General features: G+C 37.6%; 1 protein-coding gene across 2 annotated transcripts; it reads right to left on the bottom strand.

The window, feature by feature from the left end:
• Nucleotides 1-549: 549 nt before the first annotated feature.
• cip2a (cellular inhibitor of PP2A) lies at nt 550-22779 on the bottom strand. Of its 2 annotated transcripts, none has more exons than XM_065258354.2 (21): nt 22414-22779; nt 21514-21661; nt 21316-21428; nt 16532-16626; nt 12264-12360; nt 12023-12145; nt 11749-11894; nt 11604-11679; nt 9510-9737; nt 9261-9423; nt 8616-8757; nt 8400-8499; nt 7755-7873; nt 6535-6721; nt 6194-6262; nt 5991-6101; nt 4929-5125; nt 2896-3009; nt 2414-2496; nt 1707-1825; nt 550-1515 (listed from the first exon to the last, which is right to left on the bottom strand). In XM_065258354.2, the coding sequence occupies exons 1-21, from the start codon at nt 22513-22515 to the stop codon at nt 1363-1365; spliced, it is 2685 nt and encodes an 894-aa protein (XP_065114426.1). In that variant the 5' UTR covers nt 22516-22779; the 3' UTR covers nt 550-1362. The 2 variants fall into 2 exon arrangements, with proteins under 2 accessions (XP_065114426.1, XP_065114424.1); XM_065258352.1 differs by having other exon boundaries at nt 551-1515; nt 6194-6268.
• Between the last annotated feature and the right edge of the window lie 49 nt (nt 22780-22828).

The following is a 22828-nucleotide window of genomic DNA, read 5'->3' as shown; positions in this document are numbered from 1 at the left end:
CCTTTAAATCCAGTGGCATTCTTTAAAAAAAAAAATTTAAGATCTTACACAAAATGTTTTGTACACTATACAAGGCATAACAACGTTTTATAGCTCACTTATTATTCAAAATCCACTTTTACAAGGTGTTTGGACATAAATGTGTGTTGGTGGTGTGTGACAACCATACAATGAAAAAATCCCCCACTCCTTTTTAATACAATGTGACATCACACTGATTAAGCCCCACCCATGGTCAGTGACTGACAGTCCTGCATTACCATAGGATCCAGTCTTAGTGAGTTGTACGCTGTCCTCCATATCTCATAAGGGAGATAGTATTGTCTCATTCTGTATTCACAGGAATGACAACTATTTTACCTGAAAGCACTCATGGTATCTTTTGTTAAGGGAGTGAGGAGTAGAAACTCATTTGCATTTAAAGGTACAGCACGAAAACAGAATGTTTCTGCTTCCACTCAAAAAGAAGGGGCATTTTGGACATGATATAATACATTTTCTGTGGTGTATTTAGAGATGAAACTTAACAGACACATTCTGGGCACACCTGAGATTTATTGTATCTTGTAAAAATGGACATAATAGGTAACCTTGAATGAAACCATGAGTCAGGATTATTCCTCATAACTTTACCGTGAGACATAAGTATCTAAATAAAACAATGATAAGACAATAATATAAGAATTGGATTATTCTTTTTTTAATAAAAAGTGGTCAAGTCAAGTGAAGTGAGTTGGTCATATTTCTGATATACATTTCTAACAGATAATTAAGTGTCTAGTAAGTAAAATATTCAACTATTAAGTGATTAAGCATTCAGTTCCTTTAACTTTGAAACTTAAAGTAAGGTTACTCAATGATTCATTTTAAGGAAGTCACACCTTAGACATAATTTAAATATTTTAAAAATGAAATCTAAAAACATTCAGTATTCAGTTGTAGCCTTGTTCTGTTGCCTCAGATCTGTCACATTTACAGCTAGTACAATAAGTTTAATTAAAGAAAAAACTCTTGAAGCAATTCTTCGTGTTTATTGTTCAAAGGAAAGAGAGAAGTTAAATAGGAAATCACGTTTAAACACAAACTTTAAAAAGTTAGTGCCTTTGGCGTCCTCTGTTGGCCAAAGTTGCAAATCATTTACATTGTACAGCTACATAAATGACAATGAATCTGCTAAAAAACATTTCAAATAATTCATGGTGTCTAAAATGAAAGGAAATCTTGCAAAACTATTTATTAATTGATAATGATCTGATGATGATTATAAAACATGCGAAATTCACAGACTAAAAGAGACAGTACAGTAAACACATAAAATAAGTTATTTCATTTCATGGAGTGTATATGAATGAGATGTGTGTATTACAGAGAAAGGTTGGCAGTGATGTCGCCTTTGAGCTTCCCGCTGCTGAGACTGTGTATCATTTGAATCATTTGTGCGTGTTTGCTTAGCTCTTCCTCCATCTTTTCCATCTTGGCCTCTAACTGGGACTTCTGCAGCTCCAGAGAGGAAGCCTGTGAGACGGATATAAAAATAGGAAACACTTTAGATCCGTGGCCTTCCTAACTATTTAAACAGTAAAGTGACAAAGGTTTAAAAATAAATCCCCACTTAGAATGGCTACATCCATGGCTAAATCCTAGATAAGATACCTTGATTAACTGGTAACCCTGCAAAATTTCCTAAGACAAATCGGTCATCTCACCTTGATGCTGGTCTCTTTCCTGGCTTGCTCTGTCTTGTTAAGCTCTTTCTTGAGGAGAGTAACGTTTTCCTCCAACTCATGGATCTGCTTCTCCTGACTCCTCAACTCATTCTGAAGACCTGTTACAGCACAGCAAGACAAGACAATTTTTTAATACCAAAGTAATTGATTTATTTAAAAAGCTAAACATATTCTTTTATGTCTATCTTTATTTTGTGTATTTAAACAGAATTATTAATTGACACTCTTCGGATGTAATATAATAATATAATAGTGACTATATACAGCTTGTCCTTCTGCTGCTCCTTAATGACACAATATGTAATTTTTGCCACTAGAGGTCGCAACACAACAAACAACAGCACAGCTTGATGATGATGTAACGGGCATGGATTGAGGAGAGTTGTAGTCTTCACCTCCACGGCCAAGGGGAATCAATCCCATGGGACTCACAAATATTCACGGATGACAGAATAAAATCAAGTTTGATAACCACGCAAAGCCCATCACATTTGTTTTTACTAAAGCACTAAAATTATAATGTATATGACATCATCAATAGGGGATGGAGGAGGGATAAAAATTCAAATTTCTCTCAATTTAAACATTGTTGAAAACCTTTATGATAGTCTAAGTACAAAATTGGACAAAATAAACTGTGCTGGTGGCGTTTTAATGTAAAAAGAAAATTTAAACCATTTCCTCACCTGCAAGATTTTTCTCTTTCTCCAGCACATCTGTCTTTAGACCTTTTATCTGCTGTTCTCTGTCTGCCAACTCTGCAAGAGTCCTGAGAAAAAATAAAAAAAATGTACAAATTCACCTAAAACTGAACCCTCATTTATTGTACCTTGGCTGCAAAAAGTTTGAGAACCCATGCACTAGAGACCCCTTACAGGGGTGATAAATTTCAAACAGTTAGTAAGCATATTTGTACTTAAAGTATATTTTACAATGAATGATGTTTTTTACGAGAGTTGTTTTGTTTGAATTACATTTTTAAATTAACTTAAAAACTTTCATCAAATCAACATAGTTCTTAGATGTAAACATCCCCTTCTTAATAATCCAACACATCATATTTATTTATTACAAATGTACAAATGATTTCAGAGACCCTCTGGCAAAAAATTGAGGACCACCAGGGGTCCCCAGACACCACTTTAAAAATCTAAATTTAGTCACTGACCTGTCCTGTTGCATTTTGAGGCCCTCGTTGGTCTTTTTCAGACTCTCGGCCTGCTGGGTAAGAGAGGTATGGGCAGCTTGCAGTTCCTTCAGCATGCCTTCACTCTTGTCATACCTGATGATCAGTCAGTCACACACAACTGTGTAAAATACAATACAGCACAATATGCTCCAATCTCTAAACTTGCATATCTGTGTTACTAAATCATTATTGCAAACTGTTGCCCATACTTCCTTCCTTGCATGTATTCAGTATTTCATCCTCTTACGTAGTTTCTTATATTTATACATATAGGGGTGGTTTCCTGGACAGGGATTAGACTAGAAGTAGACTAAAATAAATGTAAGAGCTGTCCAAACGGAAAACAACTTGCACTGACATATCTTTAAATACATCAGGGCCATAAAATGCACACAAGTAATGTTTTTTTAGTAAGGCATGTTTGTAAAAACTAGTTATATTTCCTAATTAAACTAAGGTCTAGTCCTGGCTCTATCCATCCATCCATCCATCCATCCATGCTATCTTTCTCTCTCTTTATCTTTCTCTCTCTTACTCTTTCTATATCTTTATTTATCTCTCTCTTTATCCATCTCTCTCTTTATCCATCTCTCTCTTTATCCATCTCTCTCTCTATCCATCCATCCATCTATATATCCAATCCATCTATTTATGCTATCTATCGCTCTCTTTATGCTATCTATCGCTCTCTTTATGCTATCTATCGCTCTCTTTATGCTATCCATCTCTCTCTATGCTATCCATCTCTCTCTATGCTATCCATCTCTCTCTGTGCTATCCATCTCTCTCTATGCTATCCATCTCTCTCTATGCTATCCATCTCTCTCTATGCTATCCATCTCTCTCTCTCTTTATCTCTCTCTCTCTCTCTCTCTCTCTCTCTCATTCTATCCATCTATCTATGCTATCTATCTATGCTATTTATCTCTCTCTTTTTCTATCTCTATCTATCCATCCATCTATCTATCCATCTATTCATCTATCCATCCAACTATCGATCTAACGTCTATCTATCCATCTATTTTTCCCTTTATCTATCCATCTATCCATCCATCTATCCATCCAACTATCCATCCAACTATCCATCCAACTATCCATCCAACTATCCATCCAACTATCCGTCCATCCATCCATCTATCCGTCTATCTATCCATCCATCTATCCCTTTATCTATCCATCTATCCCTTTATCTATCCATCTATCTATCCATCTATCTATCCCTTTATCTATCCATCCAACTATCCATCTATCCGTCCATCCATGCCATCCATCCATCCATCCATCCATCCATCCATCCATCCTTTCTATCTATGCTATCCATCTATCCATCCATCCATCCATCCATCCATCCATCCATCCATCCATCTATCTATCTATCCATACATCTATCCATACATCTAGCCATACATCTAGCCATACATCTATCTATACATCTATCCATCTATCCATCCAGGTTTTGTGTGTCTAATGTGAACATTCTAAAAGGCCAATTCACATTGATCCAACAAACTGTCTGTTGGGTCAGTATGAAACACCTTTTGGCAGTTGCTAGATGAAAGTAAATGAGACTTTAAATGTTGGGGTTTGTTGGAGTTGGTTGTTGTACCAGTGCGAATTGGCCATTCATTTTGTAAATCACACATTACCACTCTTTATAAAAAACTTGTCTTATAAAAGTGTTGCTCAATTTGTAGTGCAGTGTGTTAGCAGTGCAAAGTTCATGGATCTGATTCCTGTATAACACACATACTGAGAATAACTTGATCACAGTTCAGATAAAAATATGTTTTACATTACGTAAAGGTAACGCATGTTAACTAAGGTACACATGAGCTACCACTTGTATATTTTTGGGTCAATGTAGACATTTTAAGTACACAACCTCAGGAAGAAGAGCTTTTATTCAGACATGTTCATATGTCACTATATGAACAATTTTAACTGTGACCTCTCAGAGAGAAATCTCAGCTCAAAAAAGGTTTTGGAAGAAAGAGAAACTGTGAGGTACTGACCTGTTCAGCAACTGGTTGTAGGTTCCCTTCAGGTCCTGATGTTGATCAGCGACTGCCTGCAGACGACCGTTGTGTTCCAGAAGCTGCTGACTGTCAGACTTCAATCTCTCCACCTCCAGCTGCTGATCACTCAGCTCTGACTGCAGATCCTCCTTCCTCCGCTCCGTATCTTTAAGAAGAGATGCCAACTTCCTTGCCTAAACCAGGAAATGGGGTAGCAGGTGGCAACCAAATGCCAAATATGTGAGTATACATCATTTTAAGCAAATAAATAACCAGACTATCAAAAAGAAAATATTACACAAACTTAATTTGCTGTTAATTTACTCTCTTTACCCTCAGGCCATCCAAGATGTAGGTGACTTGTTTTTTTCAGTATAACAGTAATGACAATTTTTTTTAAACCATTATAATATTATTTATTTGTCATAATCAATAATATCATAATAAATGTTATAGGAGCGGTTTCCCATTCAGGGTTCAGATTAATCCCGGACCTTGGTTATATTAGGACGCTTAAACAGAATTTGTCTTTCAAAGCCTACAGCGAACGGCCGGTTTGGACTACAGCCCTCTACTTTCTGATTTTATGACTTCACTGGAACAGTTTTTTGACTAAACTCCGCCCACAGGAATACGTCAGTCACCAGCTAAGCTAACGGCAAGCTAAGCTGCTATCGAATCATAACAAACTACACAATCAGAACTCGATACGTATTTCTGAAGGAGAGACTTCACAGAACAAGGAAGACATCAGCATGTTTTGATGACAGTGAAAACAGCTGTGTACAGATAAGTACATTGTGTGAAAAATACTGTGTTTTTTTACACGTGAAACATGAACACATGTTATATTGCGCACTGTAAACGCAATCAAAGATTCAAAAACAGAAAGAACAGGACCTTTAAAACACTTTAATAAACTGATGCAAAAAGTGTAGAGTACGAGCTTTTTTGGTGTGTGGTGTAAACTCAGTAAACTCAGTTACTGCCTAGGCAATCACTGTGTGTGAGTGTGTGTGTGTGTGTGTGTGCGTGCGTGCGTTCGTGCGTGCGTGTAACCTCAGCTTCTGCCTGAGCTCTCTGGCAGCGGTATTGAGCAATGAGTCGATCGGCCTGTGACAGAGCAAGCGCTTTGGCCTCCAAAAGGTCCTGCAGACGGCTCTCTTTACACTGCACAGAAACAAGCACACGAGCGATCTCACACCTTTAACTGTGAAATTACACTTTACAAGAGGAAGTTTTTCAACATTTCGGCCACTTACCGCTAGCGCAGAAAGCTTCTGCTCATAAACATCAATGATCTCTGACATATGTACATCTTTGACTTTCTCCTGTAACTGCAGAACAACAACATAAGAAACGCAACTCACACTTTTCACCAATTTTACTGTGGCACAGTTTCTCACAGCTTAGTAGCTGGCTGCACTATTTCTCAATGGCACAAGCGTGTGTGAGCGTTCACTTAAATCCTAATAAAGACTTTGATGATGTATGGTTCACAAATGTATTCTTTGATAGGGAAACAAATCATAGTTGTATGTAATAAAGCTACTGTGAATAACGTGTGAACCACTGTGGCAGACCTCATGAATAAAATACAGACCTCCGCTCCATTCTGCAGCTTTTCTATGAGGCTGTCAATGCTGCAAGCAGAGCCAGAAGATTCGGCATGGGGTGCGTGAAAACTCTTTCCGGCGAAAGTCGCGTCTTCACTCGCAGAGCTGCTCCGGGCCGATAACTCGGCCTCTCTCTGACGGTAGGCATTATTAGCAGCGATGCTGTCCCCCAGACTATAGAAAAGAGCACCACAAGGACAATTCAATAACAGATTGTGCTCAGAAATTAAGATTGACAGGGTTCCCACAACTTAGTTAACTTCAAATTCAAGGACCTTTCAAGGACTTTCCAGGTCCTCAAAATCAAGGACTGAATGTGGGGACACATTTCAAGTGAGAGAAAGGTTACATTGTGTTACCTTTTAAGATACATTGTTACAGTTCACTTTCGAGGGAACTCACGCTGCGTCACTGCGGTGACACTTTGGGGAGGCCTTCAGGGGTAAGTGTGTCTGAATGTGTATATCAAATTCAACCAATGGTGAGGCTTAACGACAAAGCCAGGTGACGCGGGAGCCAGGAAGTATATCGCTATATGAAATATTGCCAAAAATGGCGTTACAGGACGCAGGAAGTATGGCAAAGGAGACGCAGCGTCTCGTTCCCTTCTCAGGGAACAACAGTTACATACATAACCCGAGACGTTTTCATGTGTCAAACACAACTATGCAAAAAAGCATTTTGGTATGAATCAACATTCGCATACAGAATATATACGCATTTAAAGCGAACAGTTTAGCACGTGTGCTTAAAAAGTCTAGAATTTTTATGATATTATCCTACACTACACAGGGAATATGGATTTTTTTTCAGAAAACTTTTTGCATAAAATAGATTCAAGCACGTTCAATGACCTGTATCTATGTATGTATATTTTCAAAAACTTGAATTTTTCCCCTAGATTCACAAACTTTAAAAGATTTCAAGGACCCGTGGGAACCCTGCAGGGAAAATGCGTAAACTACTACGGTTTAACACTTAGATATTAATTATAAGCAACAGCAATTATATTATAAGTAATAGCAACTATAGCAATAACACTCACAAGTGATGGAAATAATAAATGTGAGCAAAAAAACGAATGTGTCACAGCAACACACTATAAGCAGTCATTAGCTGGCAGTGACCTACGGCTCACTATTAAGATGAACGTTTTAACACCTAAGTCAAGAAGTTCACACTATGGTTATGTGCGCTCATGACTCACATGACTGAGGGGAAGTCGGGTAGAGGGGCAGCTTCAAAAAGTATGCGAAGTGCCACCTGCACCTGTTCTCTGCAGTTCGAGGTTAAAGCCAATGAAAGAGGTGTCACCATGCGCTGGTCCTGCAAAAACAAAAGGTCATAAACTTAAGTGGCCATGTTCGCACATCAACAGAACTGCACTGTCAGTGTGTGCTAAATAAACTTCCTTAAATTTCAGGACTCGCTGTTTATTATAAAACCACTGCTGTGTGAATAAAACCGCAGATGATAGTTGGTCTGCAATGCACACACATGCTTTAAAATTTTCGACACCTCTGCTGTAAGGAGTCTGAGGTTTGAACTTTGTGTCATCCAGTTGCAGTTTTGGATCCATTTTATACATTCTGCACTCAAAATTTTAATCGTTTAAATACTGAGAGCTTTGAATCATATCGCAAAATGTCTTTCTGTTGTCAAGTCTACTTTAGTGTCTGTGGTTACACACATTGTTAATAGCTACCACAGGAAGAGAAAAGAGAGACGACTTTCAGAGGCAGAACTTAAGCTGTACTGCAATCTATTGTATAAATGGGACAATTCGACACCTTTAAATATATTTACCAATCCCAAACATGATTGATTTTATCGTGCAGTGTGGATGATTTACCTGTAAGATCCTGTAAAAGGCCGTCTCCATGTCCGGCATCTGCAGTCTCAGGTGGCTCATCAGTTCTAAAGTCTTCAAAACCACTTCAGAACAGACCTGACTGCAAAAAAATCGGATGTGTTAGGTGGATAAAGCATCCTGAAACTCAACCCGCTGCCCACCAAACACTTCGCAGGCTGTTTAGAATGATGCCGGTTCATATTTTCATCTTTTTACCTGAGATGGTAGTTGGATGTGGTACAGGTGGATCCAGTAAGGTCCTGGCTGTAAGAAAGCAGTAGTTCCACCTGTGAGATACATACCTCAGGACTGAGACGCTTGGAGACCAGAAGCCTCAATGAATCATCTCTACATACGAGTAAAACAGTTAAGGACATAAACACTATTACAGACAGCTCATATACAAAACCCAGGCAAGGCAGCCACCCCTTTAAATTGCCAAAATATAATCTGCCCTGATCATTGGTTGTTTTAAAACAATAGGCTTTATGCCCAGCTGCACTACTTCCTGAACTTCAGCCAGGTCCTTGTTTCCTGTCTTCCATTATTGGACAAACTGATAAATCCAGGTGTGTCTGATTATTGTTGTTGTGACTACTGAGGTCAGGCACACCTGGATTAATCAGTTTGTCCAATAATGGCAGACAGGAAATAAGGAGCTGGCTGAAGTTCAGGAAGTAGTGCAGCTGGGCATAAAGCCTATTGGCTGATGTCTGATAGTGGGAATAAATGCTTTCATCTGCAGATACTGATTTTAGGGCGATTCCCACCTAATCAACCATAGAAAGCTCATATCAGTTGAACCCTTATATAAACTGATCAAGTTTAATGTTTTTTAGTTTGTGAAATAAGTTTGGATATCTAGCAGAAGGTCGACGACACGTCCTGCGCGTAAACAGTGCTTTTTTAGCAGCTGTTCGGTCCCTTCAGTGGAGTCTGGAGACTGCATCAAAACCAACACTTCCTGCAGGAGGAGCTCAGCGAACGATTGAGCCGGGCTGGACGAAGAGGAATCAATCACCTCCTAGAGAAACGCAGGATGGATTTATGGATTAATAAAATGGAAAGTCTTCAAACAAATGTAATTGAGAGTCATGCAACATAACATACTTCAAACAGCTCAGCCAGCAGAGACAAAGCCTGCATATAGCACTGCTCCGGGCCATCCAGAGGTGATGTGGCCCAGTGGACGAGTGCCAAACTTGGCTCAGACCCTCTGGACTGGACACCTTTTCTGGTACCGGGCTGCAGTCGGGGGGCTGGAGGTCGGAGCACTGCCTCGGAGACGAGCTTGCGCAGGATAGGAACTGAGCATAAAGACACCAGCAACTCCATAACCTGCACAGAAAACAATTGCTGACTATCAACACGTTTTATCTTTAAGGGGTGGTCAACGGTATTTCATGCATTCTGACTTATTAACACAGTTTAAGAGTTGTTTCCTCATGCTATACAAATGCAAAGTGTCAAAAAAGCCGTTGGACTTGTTACAGACTATTACTGTGCCGAATGCACTTCGCCAGAGTTTGTACAAGTTTCAGAAAGTTTTTTTTTTTTTGATTATGGGTCCAGCTGACATTTCCAGGGTTACGATATACGTATCATTTTATGGGCACTTTCTCCGAAAACCACGCCCACACGTCAATCAGCGGGTGAGCCAGAACCAAGGATGCTAAGTTACAGGAAGTGTGTGTTTGGATGTAAGGAGAAGAAAGCCAGCATTATGAAAACAATGGATATAGTTTATCCGGGGTAGCTGCAAAGTTTTGCGTGTGTGTTTGTTTAACGCTGGATTTCATTGAAAAGTCCCAACCGCGTCATGAGTTGCATGCAGCAAGTAAGACTTCTGTGTAATATTGGAAATAGGCACGTAAGTGCATATTATGTAAACAATACGAACATGTAGTGAATCATAAATTAACCAGTCCGTGTTGTATAAAGTGTTGACGCTAGTGATGCACCGATGTATCGGCCACCGATATTTATCGGCCGATATTTGATGAATTTGAAACCATCGGCATATCGGCAAAAGCACGAGAAAGGCCGATACCGATTGTTTATTAATTAACCGCATAAAGGCAATGAGTTGCATGTCTGTTGTTCAATTAAAATTATTTAATGTTCTGGTGTTCACTATACTTAAGCACCGACAGAAAACCTTTGTTGAGCTGGCTCAAATGTCTTGAACAATAAAAGAAACAGACTGCACTTTAGTGGGGGAAAAGAAGTCCAACTTTTCCAATATTTATACTGTTTAAAGCAATAGCACTGACATTATTTATGTTTATTAAAAAAATCCATTATATGTAAAAAAGAAATGAGTTAATGTTGTGTATAAAATAAATGCTGAATAGCAAAAACCACCTTAAAAGGTTGTCATGTTGTCGTCTTATATTTGTTTTAGCTTAATTTGTGCCTCTCTTATTATGTTGGTCAGTTGAATGTTAATTTGATCCAATCCATGTTCAGTAAAAATAATTTGATGCAGAAATAAACTAGCTAATAGACAAACTGTATAGTATGGTATACAAGTGTATAATATCGGCATCTGTATCAGTTGTCTGTTTAAATCGGTATCGGCCCAAAAAAATCCTATTGGTGCATCCCTAGTTGACATGTACTTGCTCCTCCCGCAGCTAGTAACTCCTACTTCCACATTTTTTGTAAGTTATTAGAAAAAAGACTCTGTAAAGCTAATCTGTCTTTTATAAATCTAATAAAACTAAAGACTCTTCAGAGATATGAAGGATGTAATACTACTCTATAGGTACTCCAGATTAAGAGAAAATGCTTCCCTGCCAATGAATTTCCGGCTTGTATGTTTTGAAGATCGCTTTGCATCAGATCTCTATCAAAAGTCCTTCAAAAAAATTGGGTGTTTCTGAAGAAATCTAGCCATATTTGAGAGGTGATAAAAAAGAACTAATGAAGGTAGGATGATCGGGGGTTTTTTTTTTAAAGCAGAGGGTCTGTTCTTTCATTTTATATATTGTTTGTTTATATATTTAAAGAAGAACATTTTCTGGAAGGCATTAAACTTTTGTGAAAATCATGAAAAATGCTGGCGCTGGCTGGCAACTTTTTTTTTAAAAATGCTGGTGGGGAAAGAGTTAATATCAGATATGCAGAAACAGCGTGTGTTATGGATGCTTTAAAGACTTTTGGGATGTAATATGGCATGTTCTTGACACGACGGCCTCTCACCTTTGATGCCGTATCACGATCTTTGCTATGTAGTAGCCCAAGAACTTCAGACAGGCAAGCGGAAAGGTGTTTATACCTAGGGTGAGAAAGCGCAGTATTGTATACTGTATTGAGACACCAAACTCAAATTACCATACAAACATACTTGGTTAGGTAATCTGCGATTTTGGGATTTTTTAGGAGATCCACCAATAAATCCACAGCATAATTTCTGGTTAACGTCCCATCTCCATTGACGGTGATATTAAAGATGAGCTGAAAGGTCTGGTGGATGTTTTTTGCATTAAACAGCTGCAGAAGAAAGACCACACAGTAATGCAACCTCAGTACCACTAGTGGAACAAGAGCATGAGGCAAGTTTCCAGCCACAACCAAGAACAGACAGAGGAAGAAAGCCAACTCTGTACATCGTTACGCACCTTCTGTCCAACTTCTTCATTAAGAGTCAAACTGGATAAAATAGACAGCGCAAACACGACCACAGTCAAACAGTTGTGACTGAGGAAAGTAATTAAAGTTCTGTAGAAAGCCTTCACATTACTCTGTAAAATAAGATCATATTTTACTAAGCTTGTCGTTTACAAACAAATAAATCAAATGTTATGTGCAAAGCATCATTATAAACAGCAAAGATACACATGGCTGACAAATGAGCCTCACCTGAGATTTGATGTGTGACTGCACAGAGATGTCGTGTCGACAGAGGTTGGCCATCAGGCCCAGGCAAGCCTTTACAATGTCATCATTATTTGACTGGCTAAAGAGAACCACAATTTATTTTTTTATTATTTGTTTTTCAGTTCAAAAACATTTTAAGCAACACACACACATAATTTTTATGTATAGCTAGTGGTTCACATTTAACACAGTTAAGGTGCACGCAAGTAACCACATGACTTTGTGGTCCCATATTTCTAAGGTTGCTGATGTTTTTATTTTCTGGTTCACACACTAGAAAGTCGCCCCCCACTTGATAAACAGTTTAAACTGTTCTTATTTTCACTGTTGTGGTTTTCCATTACACCTCCGCTCAGTTTTATATTTCCTCTTAATAAGGTTTAAAATAGTAATGGGTTTTGACAACCAGACTTCTCAATTTCTTGATTTATCAGCATATCTGTTCCAGTGGCCCAAAAAGTGTAATATGTAGATAAAAGGCGTGTGCAAAATGCATGAATAAAATAATAATCATCTTGTACAACAAATACCTCAAATCCAAATAGCCGTAAAATGTACTGTATAAAGCAGTCGTTCTCAAACTTTTTACACCAAGACGTTCCACTCCAGAAAATATTTGGCTCTCCAAGTACCACCATAAAAAATGAAGCAGTTTAATTCCTCATAAGAATATATATTAATGTCAGCCATTTTAAATATTGTAATTTCACAGTTTGAACATTAACACGACACTATTCTTACATACAGGTAAATAAATAACGAAATTAAAATGTACCCAAAAGTTAAATAAAAACTGTAGTCTACTGTACTTAAATGTTAAACTGTACTTAAATAAAGATGAAATGAAAATGTATTGTACTTAAAAATGTATTGTACTAAACTAAGTGTTTTCACTAGAGCTGTCAATTGATTAAAATTTATAATTAAAGAAATCAAGATAAACTTTTATTATTCTTGTTAAACATTTTTGTCATCATTTACTATATGTCACAGAGTAGGCTACTACTAAATTGGCCTGCACGATAGTGGAAGGAAATTTACATTGCATGTTATGTTATGTTTTCCTGCAATGTATTCTGCCATATGAGAAATACTGGATGTCTTCAACAGTCTTCAGTTTAAGAGGAAATAACTTCTGCTTTTCATTTTTGTATAGCTGACGGATTTCTCACAAACATCTGTGATTTTCTTCTGCCGTATAAAACCTTTCTTATTTAGTGTACCACTGACAAAGGGTCCAAAAAACGGATGCTCCGATTCACCTTTTCCCTCCGAAACATCCCGATACCTGGGATTCAGCATCAGCTGACACCGATCCGATACTTAAATAAAATACAAATAATGGGGTGAATGACCTAATAAATCGTATCAGGCTTAACTTAATTTAACAACGTTTGGCAAGTAAACAAACAGACACAAATGCAGTGAATTATTTATTAAATTATTGTCCACCAGTGCAACAACTGCAATAAACAGTAGTCAGCTCTTCATGCAAATAGAAATGTAGCATGCTAAACAAAATGAGCTGAATAATTTATAAAAATTTATAATCTCTTTATAATAATTCAGTCTGTGCAAAATTAAATTCAAAATCTAACTTCACTAGCTTGGTAGACATTCAAAATAAACAGGAGTTAGCAGTTTGTAATGCATGTTAGTGCAAATATGAATTTAAGATGCAATTCAAAAGAAGCTGAATAAAACTATAGCTTTGTAAAACATATAGGGTCAGTTTCCCGGACAGGGTTTAGGTTAATCCAGGACAAGGCCTTATTTATATTAGGTCATTTAGGGGCATAGCTCGTTGCAATGTTGCATTTATGTTTATTATAAGCTCCTGACGAGCTATTCTATATGCTGCTGAATGATCTCACCTTTAGCACAGATAGTTTCCTCTCTATGGCACGCCCCTTATAGCATCGTTTCTGCGTCTTGTTCACACAGAGGGCTTTTCAGGAATGTTATGGGAATGTTACTAGGTCCTGTTTCAGGGTGTGATCCCAGAACATTTGCAGGATGTGTCTGCATTCACACAGAAGCCTGTCTGCCAATTTTATGGGTATTGTCTGGGACCAAAGGGCTGTGAGAAAGTGGTTCATGTGTTAGTGACCTGCTCAAGCAGATTCTTCAAGCTTCTCAAGTTCAGTCTTAAGCATCACTGACAGCAAAAGTAAGAATTTCTGCTTTTAGTCTGTTTCGCTTCTCACCTAAAATATAGGAAACTGTGCTGAACAGCCTTTCACTTTCTAAACTAGAACGAGGCATTTCAGAGCAGCAACAGCAAGTCTTGGAAACCGCAGGTTGTTGACTTTCCAGTATTTGTATGTGACAGGAATTGGACAGGAATGGACAGCAGTGCTGGAAAAACCAACGCAACACTCAGATTCGTATATTACACAAGAACATTCGCCATTGCATGTTGACAACATCTATAAACAATTGTATGTTTGCCAACTTCTCTGTTGAGTCTACATTAACACAGTGACCGAGAGTGAGTACGTGACAAAGACAACTAGTTGTCCTGCACAATTCTGTTTACAAAAGGCTTCACTTTCATGCGGTGATTGCGATTATCCCTTCATGATCTTTGAGTTAACCTGAACTTTACCTATAGCACATGATGTTTATTGTGTCTTTGCAATTTCTGTCAAGGCAAACAAACCAACGCATCTTTACTATTTACTTGGTGATGGGTAAGTGCACAGCCAGGGTTGCCAGATTCGCGTATCAAAACCAACCCAATGGACATTCCAAACTAGCCCAAAAGCATCCCAATGACTATTCACAGCCCAAGTACCATAACTAATAAACAATTTTATTTTTGTTTTTAAAATGGACACTCCACTTTTTTTGAAATTGTACTCATTTTCCAGCTCCCCTAGATTTAAACATTTGATTTTTACAGTTTTGGAATCCATTCAGCTGATCTCCGGTTCTGGCGGTAGCACTTTTAGCATAGCTTAGCACAATCCATTGAATCTGGTTAGACTATTAACATCGCGCTAAAATAACCAAAGAGTTTTTAATAGCAGGGGACTATTTTTAGGCACTGCGTAATATTATTGGGCCTCCTGCAGCCAAGTTACAGCAGCAAAGTCCTTGATTATTACGCCAGAATGAGAGTATAGTCCCTAGCCATATCGGCCTAGAAAATCGCAATTTTTAAATTTTTCGTCAGTCTTAGTTCACGATGTAACTACAAAAGAGTCAAGTTTTAAATAGGAAAAATATCTAAAATCTTTGGTTATATTTGAGGGCAATGCTAATGGTCTAATCAGATTCAATGGATTGTGCTAAGCTTTGCTAAAAGTGGTACCCGCCAGACACGGAGATCAGCTGAATGGATTCCAAAACGGTAAAAATCAAATGTTTAACTCTAGGGGAGCTGGAAAATTAGCATAATTTAAAAAAAAAGTGGAGTGTCCCTTTAAACCCTCAGAAAGAATCAACTCGCTGAAACAGTTTAAAAGGCCAAATCTAAAATCGGCAAAAAGTAGAGAGCTTGGCAACGCAGCACAAAGCAGCTCTAAACGAATTTACGCTCTGGATAAATGTACAAAGTCAAAGCTGAGTTGGAGAAAGTTGTTCTTAAAAGGTTTTCAGATAAAGTCAAAGAAAACACTTTTCAAAAGGCACAACGCTGTTTAATTGCTTTATGTAATGTAAAGAAAGACATGCACGCTGCAGAATGTACAGCGTGTGACCCCATTACCCTAATAATGCGTGTAACCATTGCCTTGCTACGAGTGGAGTATGCACGCACAATCTGCACAGACTGCTTAAACTTGAGCAGCAAATAAGGTGACTATAAATTGTAAAGCATAACCCACCAACTGATAAGTGACTTGACCAATCCCCAACCTGATTTTCAGAATTTTTTTCACTGCGACCCTTTCATAGAAACCCCCCATTTTCAAAAACTCATTGGATCGAGATGAATAACAAAAAATGACCGATTTTGGAATGATTAATCACATGACTTAACGCTGACAGCCCTAGTTTTTACATTAATTTATATCATTGATCGATCTTTGCGTACCACTAGTGGTATGCGTACCACACTTTGAGAACCACTGGTATAAAGCATATGCCGTGCATGTAATAATCAACATTTTCACAAACTGATTTGCTTTAATTCCTCAAATATATACTCCATATCTATCCACACGAGATTCCCTTAGTTTAAAAGATATCTGAGCCTTTAACACATCATAAGAACATATGAGAGAAGTGAATTTTGTGAGTCTTACACATGTTCCATCAGGAAGCTGATGAGCTCATGGATATGAGAGACACAGTGCAGAGTCTTTACGCTGTAGGTGAGTCGCTGAAGCACATTGAGGCACTGTGGAGACAACAAGAGTTATTATTTAAATCATAATGTAAGATGGGTAGTTTAGATATACCATTACACTCAAGGGAAGAAAGAATAGCAGGAACAAAATAGAGAGTACGGCTTGTAACCCAAAGGTCACTAGTTTGAGTCTTACGGCCGGCAGGTTGCGACTGGAGTGCACCCTGCAACGCCCAGGTCCTCCCCGGGGGCTGAAGTTATAATTGCTCACTGCTCCGGGTGTGTGTGAATTCATGCAGTGTGTGAACTACCTACTTACAAGATACTGGATATGAAGAGATTGAGCATTCCTATTACATTGAATGGGGACCGTGCTACGCTCAATATTGCCGCTCTCAAATCCTATTTTTTTAAAAAGAACCAATAATCAATCGAAAAAGACTGATGATTCTCTGGGAGAGAACGAGCGAGAGAGAGAGAGAGAGAGAGAGAGAGAGAGAGAGCAACGCGATGGTTCAATTTCATCAATAAAACTGTTGTTTAATAGGTTTCTCTGAAGTTTATATGAATGAACACGAGAATTAATGCACAGCATGAGACAGATTGAGAGAACAACGCGTATTCACTATCATACACAATAAGCATAAATATGTTGTTTAATGTTTCTCTCAAGTTTCAAATGAATACGAGGAGTTACAAGATTACAAGAGACTGACAGAAACGCAAATGTGTACAATCACAATAAACTTAAACATGTCATATGATCTGTTTCTCTAAAGTTTAAGCATTAAACGTGTTGTTTTATTACAGATAATTTAAATGTGCTTGTGTGGTTTGGTCTAAAAGTAAACTTCTGAGTGTTTGTGGAAGTGTTTTTTATTGTAACATGCTGAAAATCATTGTGCCTGTTTCTGGCAGCATGAGACCTAAAAGTCTTTATTTTTATTCCACAATGTTCCCCATCTGCTGATAAACATTAGTATCAGTGGTGTCAAAAATATTCATATTCATTACTCAAGTAGAAGTATAGATACTAGGTTTTAAAAAGACTTTTGTAGATATTGAAGTATCAACTCAAGCTTTTTACTCAAGTAAAAGTGAAAAAGTACTGGTTTCAAAACTACTTAAAGTATAAAAGTAAAAGTAATGTAAGGAAAAAAATATCATTAGAGAAAAAAGCCTAGGCCGCACCACAGGGGCCTTTTGTGCACTACCCTATCTCCTCTAAAAAACGTTTCTAAAGGCCATAATAACTATAGTGTTATATTAAAAATGTTAATGTTAAAAAAAATTGGGATGCACCAGGGCCAGGGGTAGGCAACGTCAGTCCTGGAGTGCCGATGTCCTGCAGATTTTAGCTCCAACCCTTATAAAACCTTGGCTACCTGTAGTTTCAGGTGACTTTTTAGACCTTGATTAGTTTGTTCAGGTCTGCTTGATTAAACCTGGAGCTAAACACTGCAGGACATCGGCACTCCAGGGCCAACGTTGCCTACCCCTGCACTAGGCTATCTGTTTCAACCACATATGGTATATGCCCATTAAAAATGAACGCATTTTAGTACAATGCAAATACATTAAAGCAGTGGTTCTCAAACTGGGGACCGCGAGATGGTGCCAGGGGCCCCAATTTTATAATATTTTATGAAATACATAACTTTTTTATAAATTCTGTGTAATTAAACCTCAGAAAAATAAGGCTACTAAACAAAAGCAATAAATTGATTAATTTAATATGTTTTGTTTAATTCAAATTTTAAGTTTTAGAATGTTTATTTTTCTTACATTTTCTATATACATTTTCTTTGGGGGGCCGCGAAGGAATATACTGTACACAAGGGAGGCCGAAAAAAAAAAAGTTTGATAACCACTGCATTAAAGAACCATATATGTGTACTACTGAGCATTAACATGTGTTCCATAGAGAGGAAGATATGATGACTAGTTGCCTATAAATATTGTAATGGTGTAAAAAGTCAAACTTCAGAGCGGTGCCGCTGCTGGCCAAACTTTTACAGTGGTGCCCTCTTTAGTTAAAAAACAACAAAATCACACACAACTATAGTATGTGTAAGAATAGAAATATGCTATTGTTATCATTTATAATTGTATTTTGACAGCAACAGAAATTACAATTATACAAATATGCATTTATATATTATAGCCTATATTTCTGCATCTGTACTTGTGTTAGCTAATGGACTTTAGCTTAATCTAATGTGACAAAGCTGATCTTACATGTCAGTATAAATCCAAGCAATTTTGGAGAATTATGTCTTTCTTGTAAGTAAATTAAAAGTCAGGTTTAAGGAAACAGCTGATGTATATTAACAAAAGCAAAAGTTGGTATGTACGGTTATGTGTTTTGATTGATTTGAACACTCAAGAATTCAGCTAAGTAGGTTTTGTTAATGCAAAAAAGTTTATGGCAAATACAAAACAACAGATGTCTTTAGCATAGATATCTTTGCCATGGCTCAAAACGCAACGCAGCACAATGTCATTTAAGTTGAACAACTGAAGTTACATGATATAAATTGGTATTGTTACACTATTTAAATCACACAGATGAGTTGGTGTCAGCAGCCAGCTATACATTTACACAGGCTTGTGAATGTGAACTGACCTGAAAGTGATGCGTGAGTTTTATTTCGTACTTTTCCATTTGAAGACAGAATGCCGCGTTCTGTTACTGTCCAAACGGATGGCGGATGATATCAAAGCATCGCGAGAGCAAACTGCTCCGCATGCTTTCTAAACGCTCTCGCGGTTCTTTATGTTTATCTTTGCAGCGCTATCTAACAAACTTTTGATCATCTGCAGTCAGCTGGGGGGGGGGGGGGTTGCGTACAAACCAATAGGGTGTCGGAATGGTGTATGTTTATACTTCTCATCCAACCACAATCGCATTCATCCGGATGATGCAATTTATCAAGATAGGTTTTTTTTTAACGATGACAAGTTGGAATGTAAAAAAAAGATAATTGCGTGAAAATGTAAGAAGTAGAAGTAAAAAGTTGTCCGAAAAATAATTACTCCAGTAAAGTATAGATACCCAAAATATCTACTTAAGTAAGGTAACGAAGTATTTGTACTTCGTTACTTGACACCTCTGTATATTTTCAAAAACTTCCAGGGGCTTTGAATTTTTTCCCCCAGATTCACAAACTTTCAAGGATTTCAAGGACCCTGTGGGATTCCTGCCATTTCATCCGCTCATTTGCATTTTAAAGGGCACACACAAAAACTGCACACCTTTGCTCAGGCCTTCAAAGTGGAAATTTTAACATGCTATAATAAATTATTCATATGGTACTTTGAGCAAAAACTTTACATACATATTCTGGGGACACCAAATATTTATTTTACATCTTAAAAAATCTCATCATATCACCCCTTTAAGAACCAAACGTTATGGTACAGTGGATGTCAAGTTTAATTGTGATTTTATCACGCGATTTTAGAGATATTTGTATTTCCCAATTTAATTAGATAAGAGTCTTGCATATACTTGAATCTTACAAGATTGAAATTACTGCCTGGAGGTGTTGCAAAGGTGGCCGCCTAGTGACGTGACCTACTTTTGGTTAGCTTCAGAGATCAGATCACAGTTCGAGTATGGGCTACCAGACCATACATACAATTATGTCACTTTCACTTTATCTCCAATTTACCTAACCTGCATGTTTTTAACAGTTGTAGAAAAACAGAGTAAACTTACGCTGACACAGTGAGAACATGAACTTTTTTTGGCCAAGCAGTTTGTTAAAGGAATATTCCATTTTCTTAAAAGAAAAATCCAGATAATATACTCACCACCATGTCATCCAAAATGTTGATGTCTTTCTTTGTTCAGTCGAGAAGAAATTATGTTTTTTGAGGAAAACATTGCAGGATTTTTCTCATTTTAATGGACTTTAATAGAGCCCAACATTTAATACTTAACTCAACACTTAACAGTTTTTTTCAACGGAGTTTCAAAGGACTCTAAACGATCCCAAACGAGGCATAAGGGTCTTATCTAGCAAAACAATTGTCATTTTTGAAAATAAAAATAACAAATATCCACTTTTAAAACACAACTTCTCGTTTAAATCCGGTCGTGATGCGCCAACGTGACCCCACGCAATACGTCATGACGTCAAGAGGTCACAGAGGACGAATGCAAAACTCCGCCCCAGTGTTTACAAGTGTTGAGAACAAGGACCGTTCCTACGTTGTTGTATGTCAACTGATACTAATTAATGTCTTTGTGTCAGTTTATTGTTTACAATGGTCCGCAAATATGGGTTTTATATATGTAACACATGACCTCCCTACGTCAATCAGCATTTACGGATTTAGACGAGAAGTTGTGCTTTAAAAGTGTATATTTGTTATTTTTATTGTCAAAAATGACAATCGTTTTGCTAGATAAGACCCTTATGCCTCGTTTGAGATTGTTTAGAGTCCTTTGAAACTCCGCTGAAAAAAACTGTTAAGTGTTGAGTTAAGTATTAAATGTTGGGATCTATCCATTAAAATGAGAAAAATCCTGCAATGCTTTTCCTCAAAAAACATAATTTCTTCTCGACTGAACAAAGAAAGACATCAACATTTTGGATGACATGGTGGTGAGTAAATTATCTGGATTTTTCTTTTAAGAAAATGGAATATTCCTTTTAGCAACACAAGTTCAAATCCAGCTTGCATCATAAGTCATCATTCAATGGTAATGGTAGTAAATTGCCAAGTTCTTACCTGCAGTAGAAGAGGTTCCTCTGGTGTGTTTCTGTTGCAGTAAATAATGGCTGCCAGAGTCCCAGTGAAGTTGTAACTGCTATAAAGAGCTTCTTTTGCCTCAGCATCAGAAGCTAAAAAACATAAACAAAATAAATTGTGATTGCTTGGCTTGCTTAATGAATGCACAGAATATATTGTTCAAAAAAGGTGGAATACCAAACTGGGCCAGCAGGGATATAATGGTCCCCGTCAGTGTGTGATTGGTCTTGGGATCTCCGGCTACTTCCATAAGTCCACTTAGACACTCGCTGGGCAGCACCTGACCTGAGAACAGCACTCCACCACACTTCAGTCCCGAAACATCCTGTGAAATAAAATAAAATACCTTTAGACCAATGTTTTGTGATTCCTGGATATAGAAAGCACTTACAAAGATACCTTTTTATAGGTTTATGTATTTTATATCTAAATAAAAGTATAAAAAAGTAAGGTATGCACCGATACCGATACTGGTATCGGCCTCGATACCACCTTTTCTAAAGTACTTGTACTCGTTAAAAGTCCCCCGATACCTGGAATCGATACCACGGTCTGAGAAATGTCTATGTTTGAGCAGCGTGTAAGGGGTTAATGCCTCTTGTGTTGTCCAAAGAGGCAGGGTTTACAACAAACTGGAAAACTAGTCCTTTGTTTTTTTGTTAAATTATATGACTAAAGCTGTTACCTGTAAATTTAAATCATGTTTTTTATTAAGTACTCGGTATCGGTATCGGCAACTACTGAAATGCAAATACTCGTACTCGTATTCCAAAAAAGTGGTATCGGTGCATCCCTAAAAAAAAGTTATATATTAATTACTATTTTAAAATTCCCTGATATTTTCGGATTTTCCACAAACCCTGTACCCAATAATCCCACAAACCATACATGGCATTTCAAATAAACAGCACTGATAAACACAATGCTGCAGCATAGAATGCACAATAACATTTATGTAAAATATATTGCTGGCATGAATGAAACCCAGCATGTCATACATGACATTTAAAATAAACCACACTGATAAACACAATACAATACATATTCATTAACAACAATAACATTCATTTCACTCACTTCAATGTGTTTCTGGAGCTGTGCGGCGTTTAAAGAGCTTCTGTTGTTTCTGTACTGACGGATGGCCAACAGAAGAGACTTCAAGCAGGTCGATACATCCATCTTCACATCCAAAAACGGCCAAAAATAATGTAATTAAACGATGGTGTGTTTATGAAGGTGTTCGTGAGCAGGAGCTAACTTATGCTAGTTCATAACTGACGATACTTTTCGTGTTCTTATAAACAGAATAGCATTTATTTCAAGTATTGCGGTGACTTATATGTTAATAAATATGTTTAAAAATGAAAGCTATGTATGGTATTTCAGTTGTATTTACTAATAAGTTAACTAGCAAGACTTCCACCGTCCGGTACAACAGCAACTTCCTCCCGCTAAACACTTCGAATCGGTGGAATAGCTCATTGCTCACAAC

Source organism: Paramisgurnus dabryanus, chromosome 22 (genome assembly GCF_030506205.2).
Source record: "Paramisgurnus dabryanus chromosome 22, PD_genome_1.1, whole genome shotgun sequence".
In the NCBI taxonomy this organism is placed as follows: domain Eukaryota; kingdom Metazoa; phylum Chordata; class Actinopteri; order Cypriniformes; family Cobitidae; genus Paramisgurnus; species Paramisgurnus dabryanus.
The sequence above is the reverse complement of the archived record's forward strand: the minus strand, read 5'-3'. Positions and strand labels throughout refer to the sequence as shown.

What these genes read in the sequence shown, in the direction of transcription:
- cip2a (XM_065258352.1), bottom strand. Translation starts at nt 22,515, where the DNA reads ATGGATGTATCGACCTGCTTGAAGTCTCTTCTGTTGGCCATCCGTCAG. An exon ending in AGCTCCAGAAACACATTGAA is followed by an intron (nt 21,662 to 22,413) that starts GTGAGTGAAATG and finishes TTTATTTCACAG; the next exon opens with GATGTTTCGGGACTGAAGTG. An exon ending in ATCGTGATACGGCATCAAAG is followed by an intron (nt 9,738 to 11,603) that starts GTGAGAGGCCGT and finishes TTTTCTGTGCAG; the next exon opens with GTTATGGAGTTGCTGGTGTC.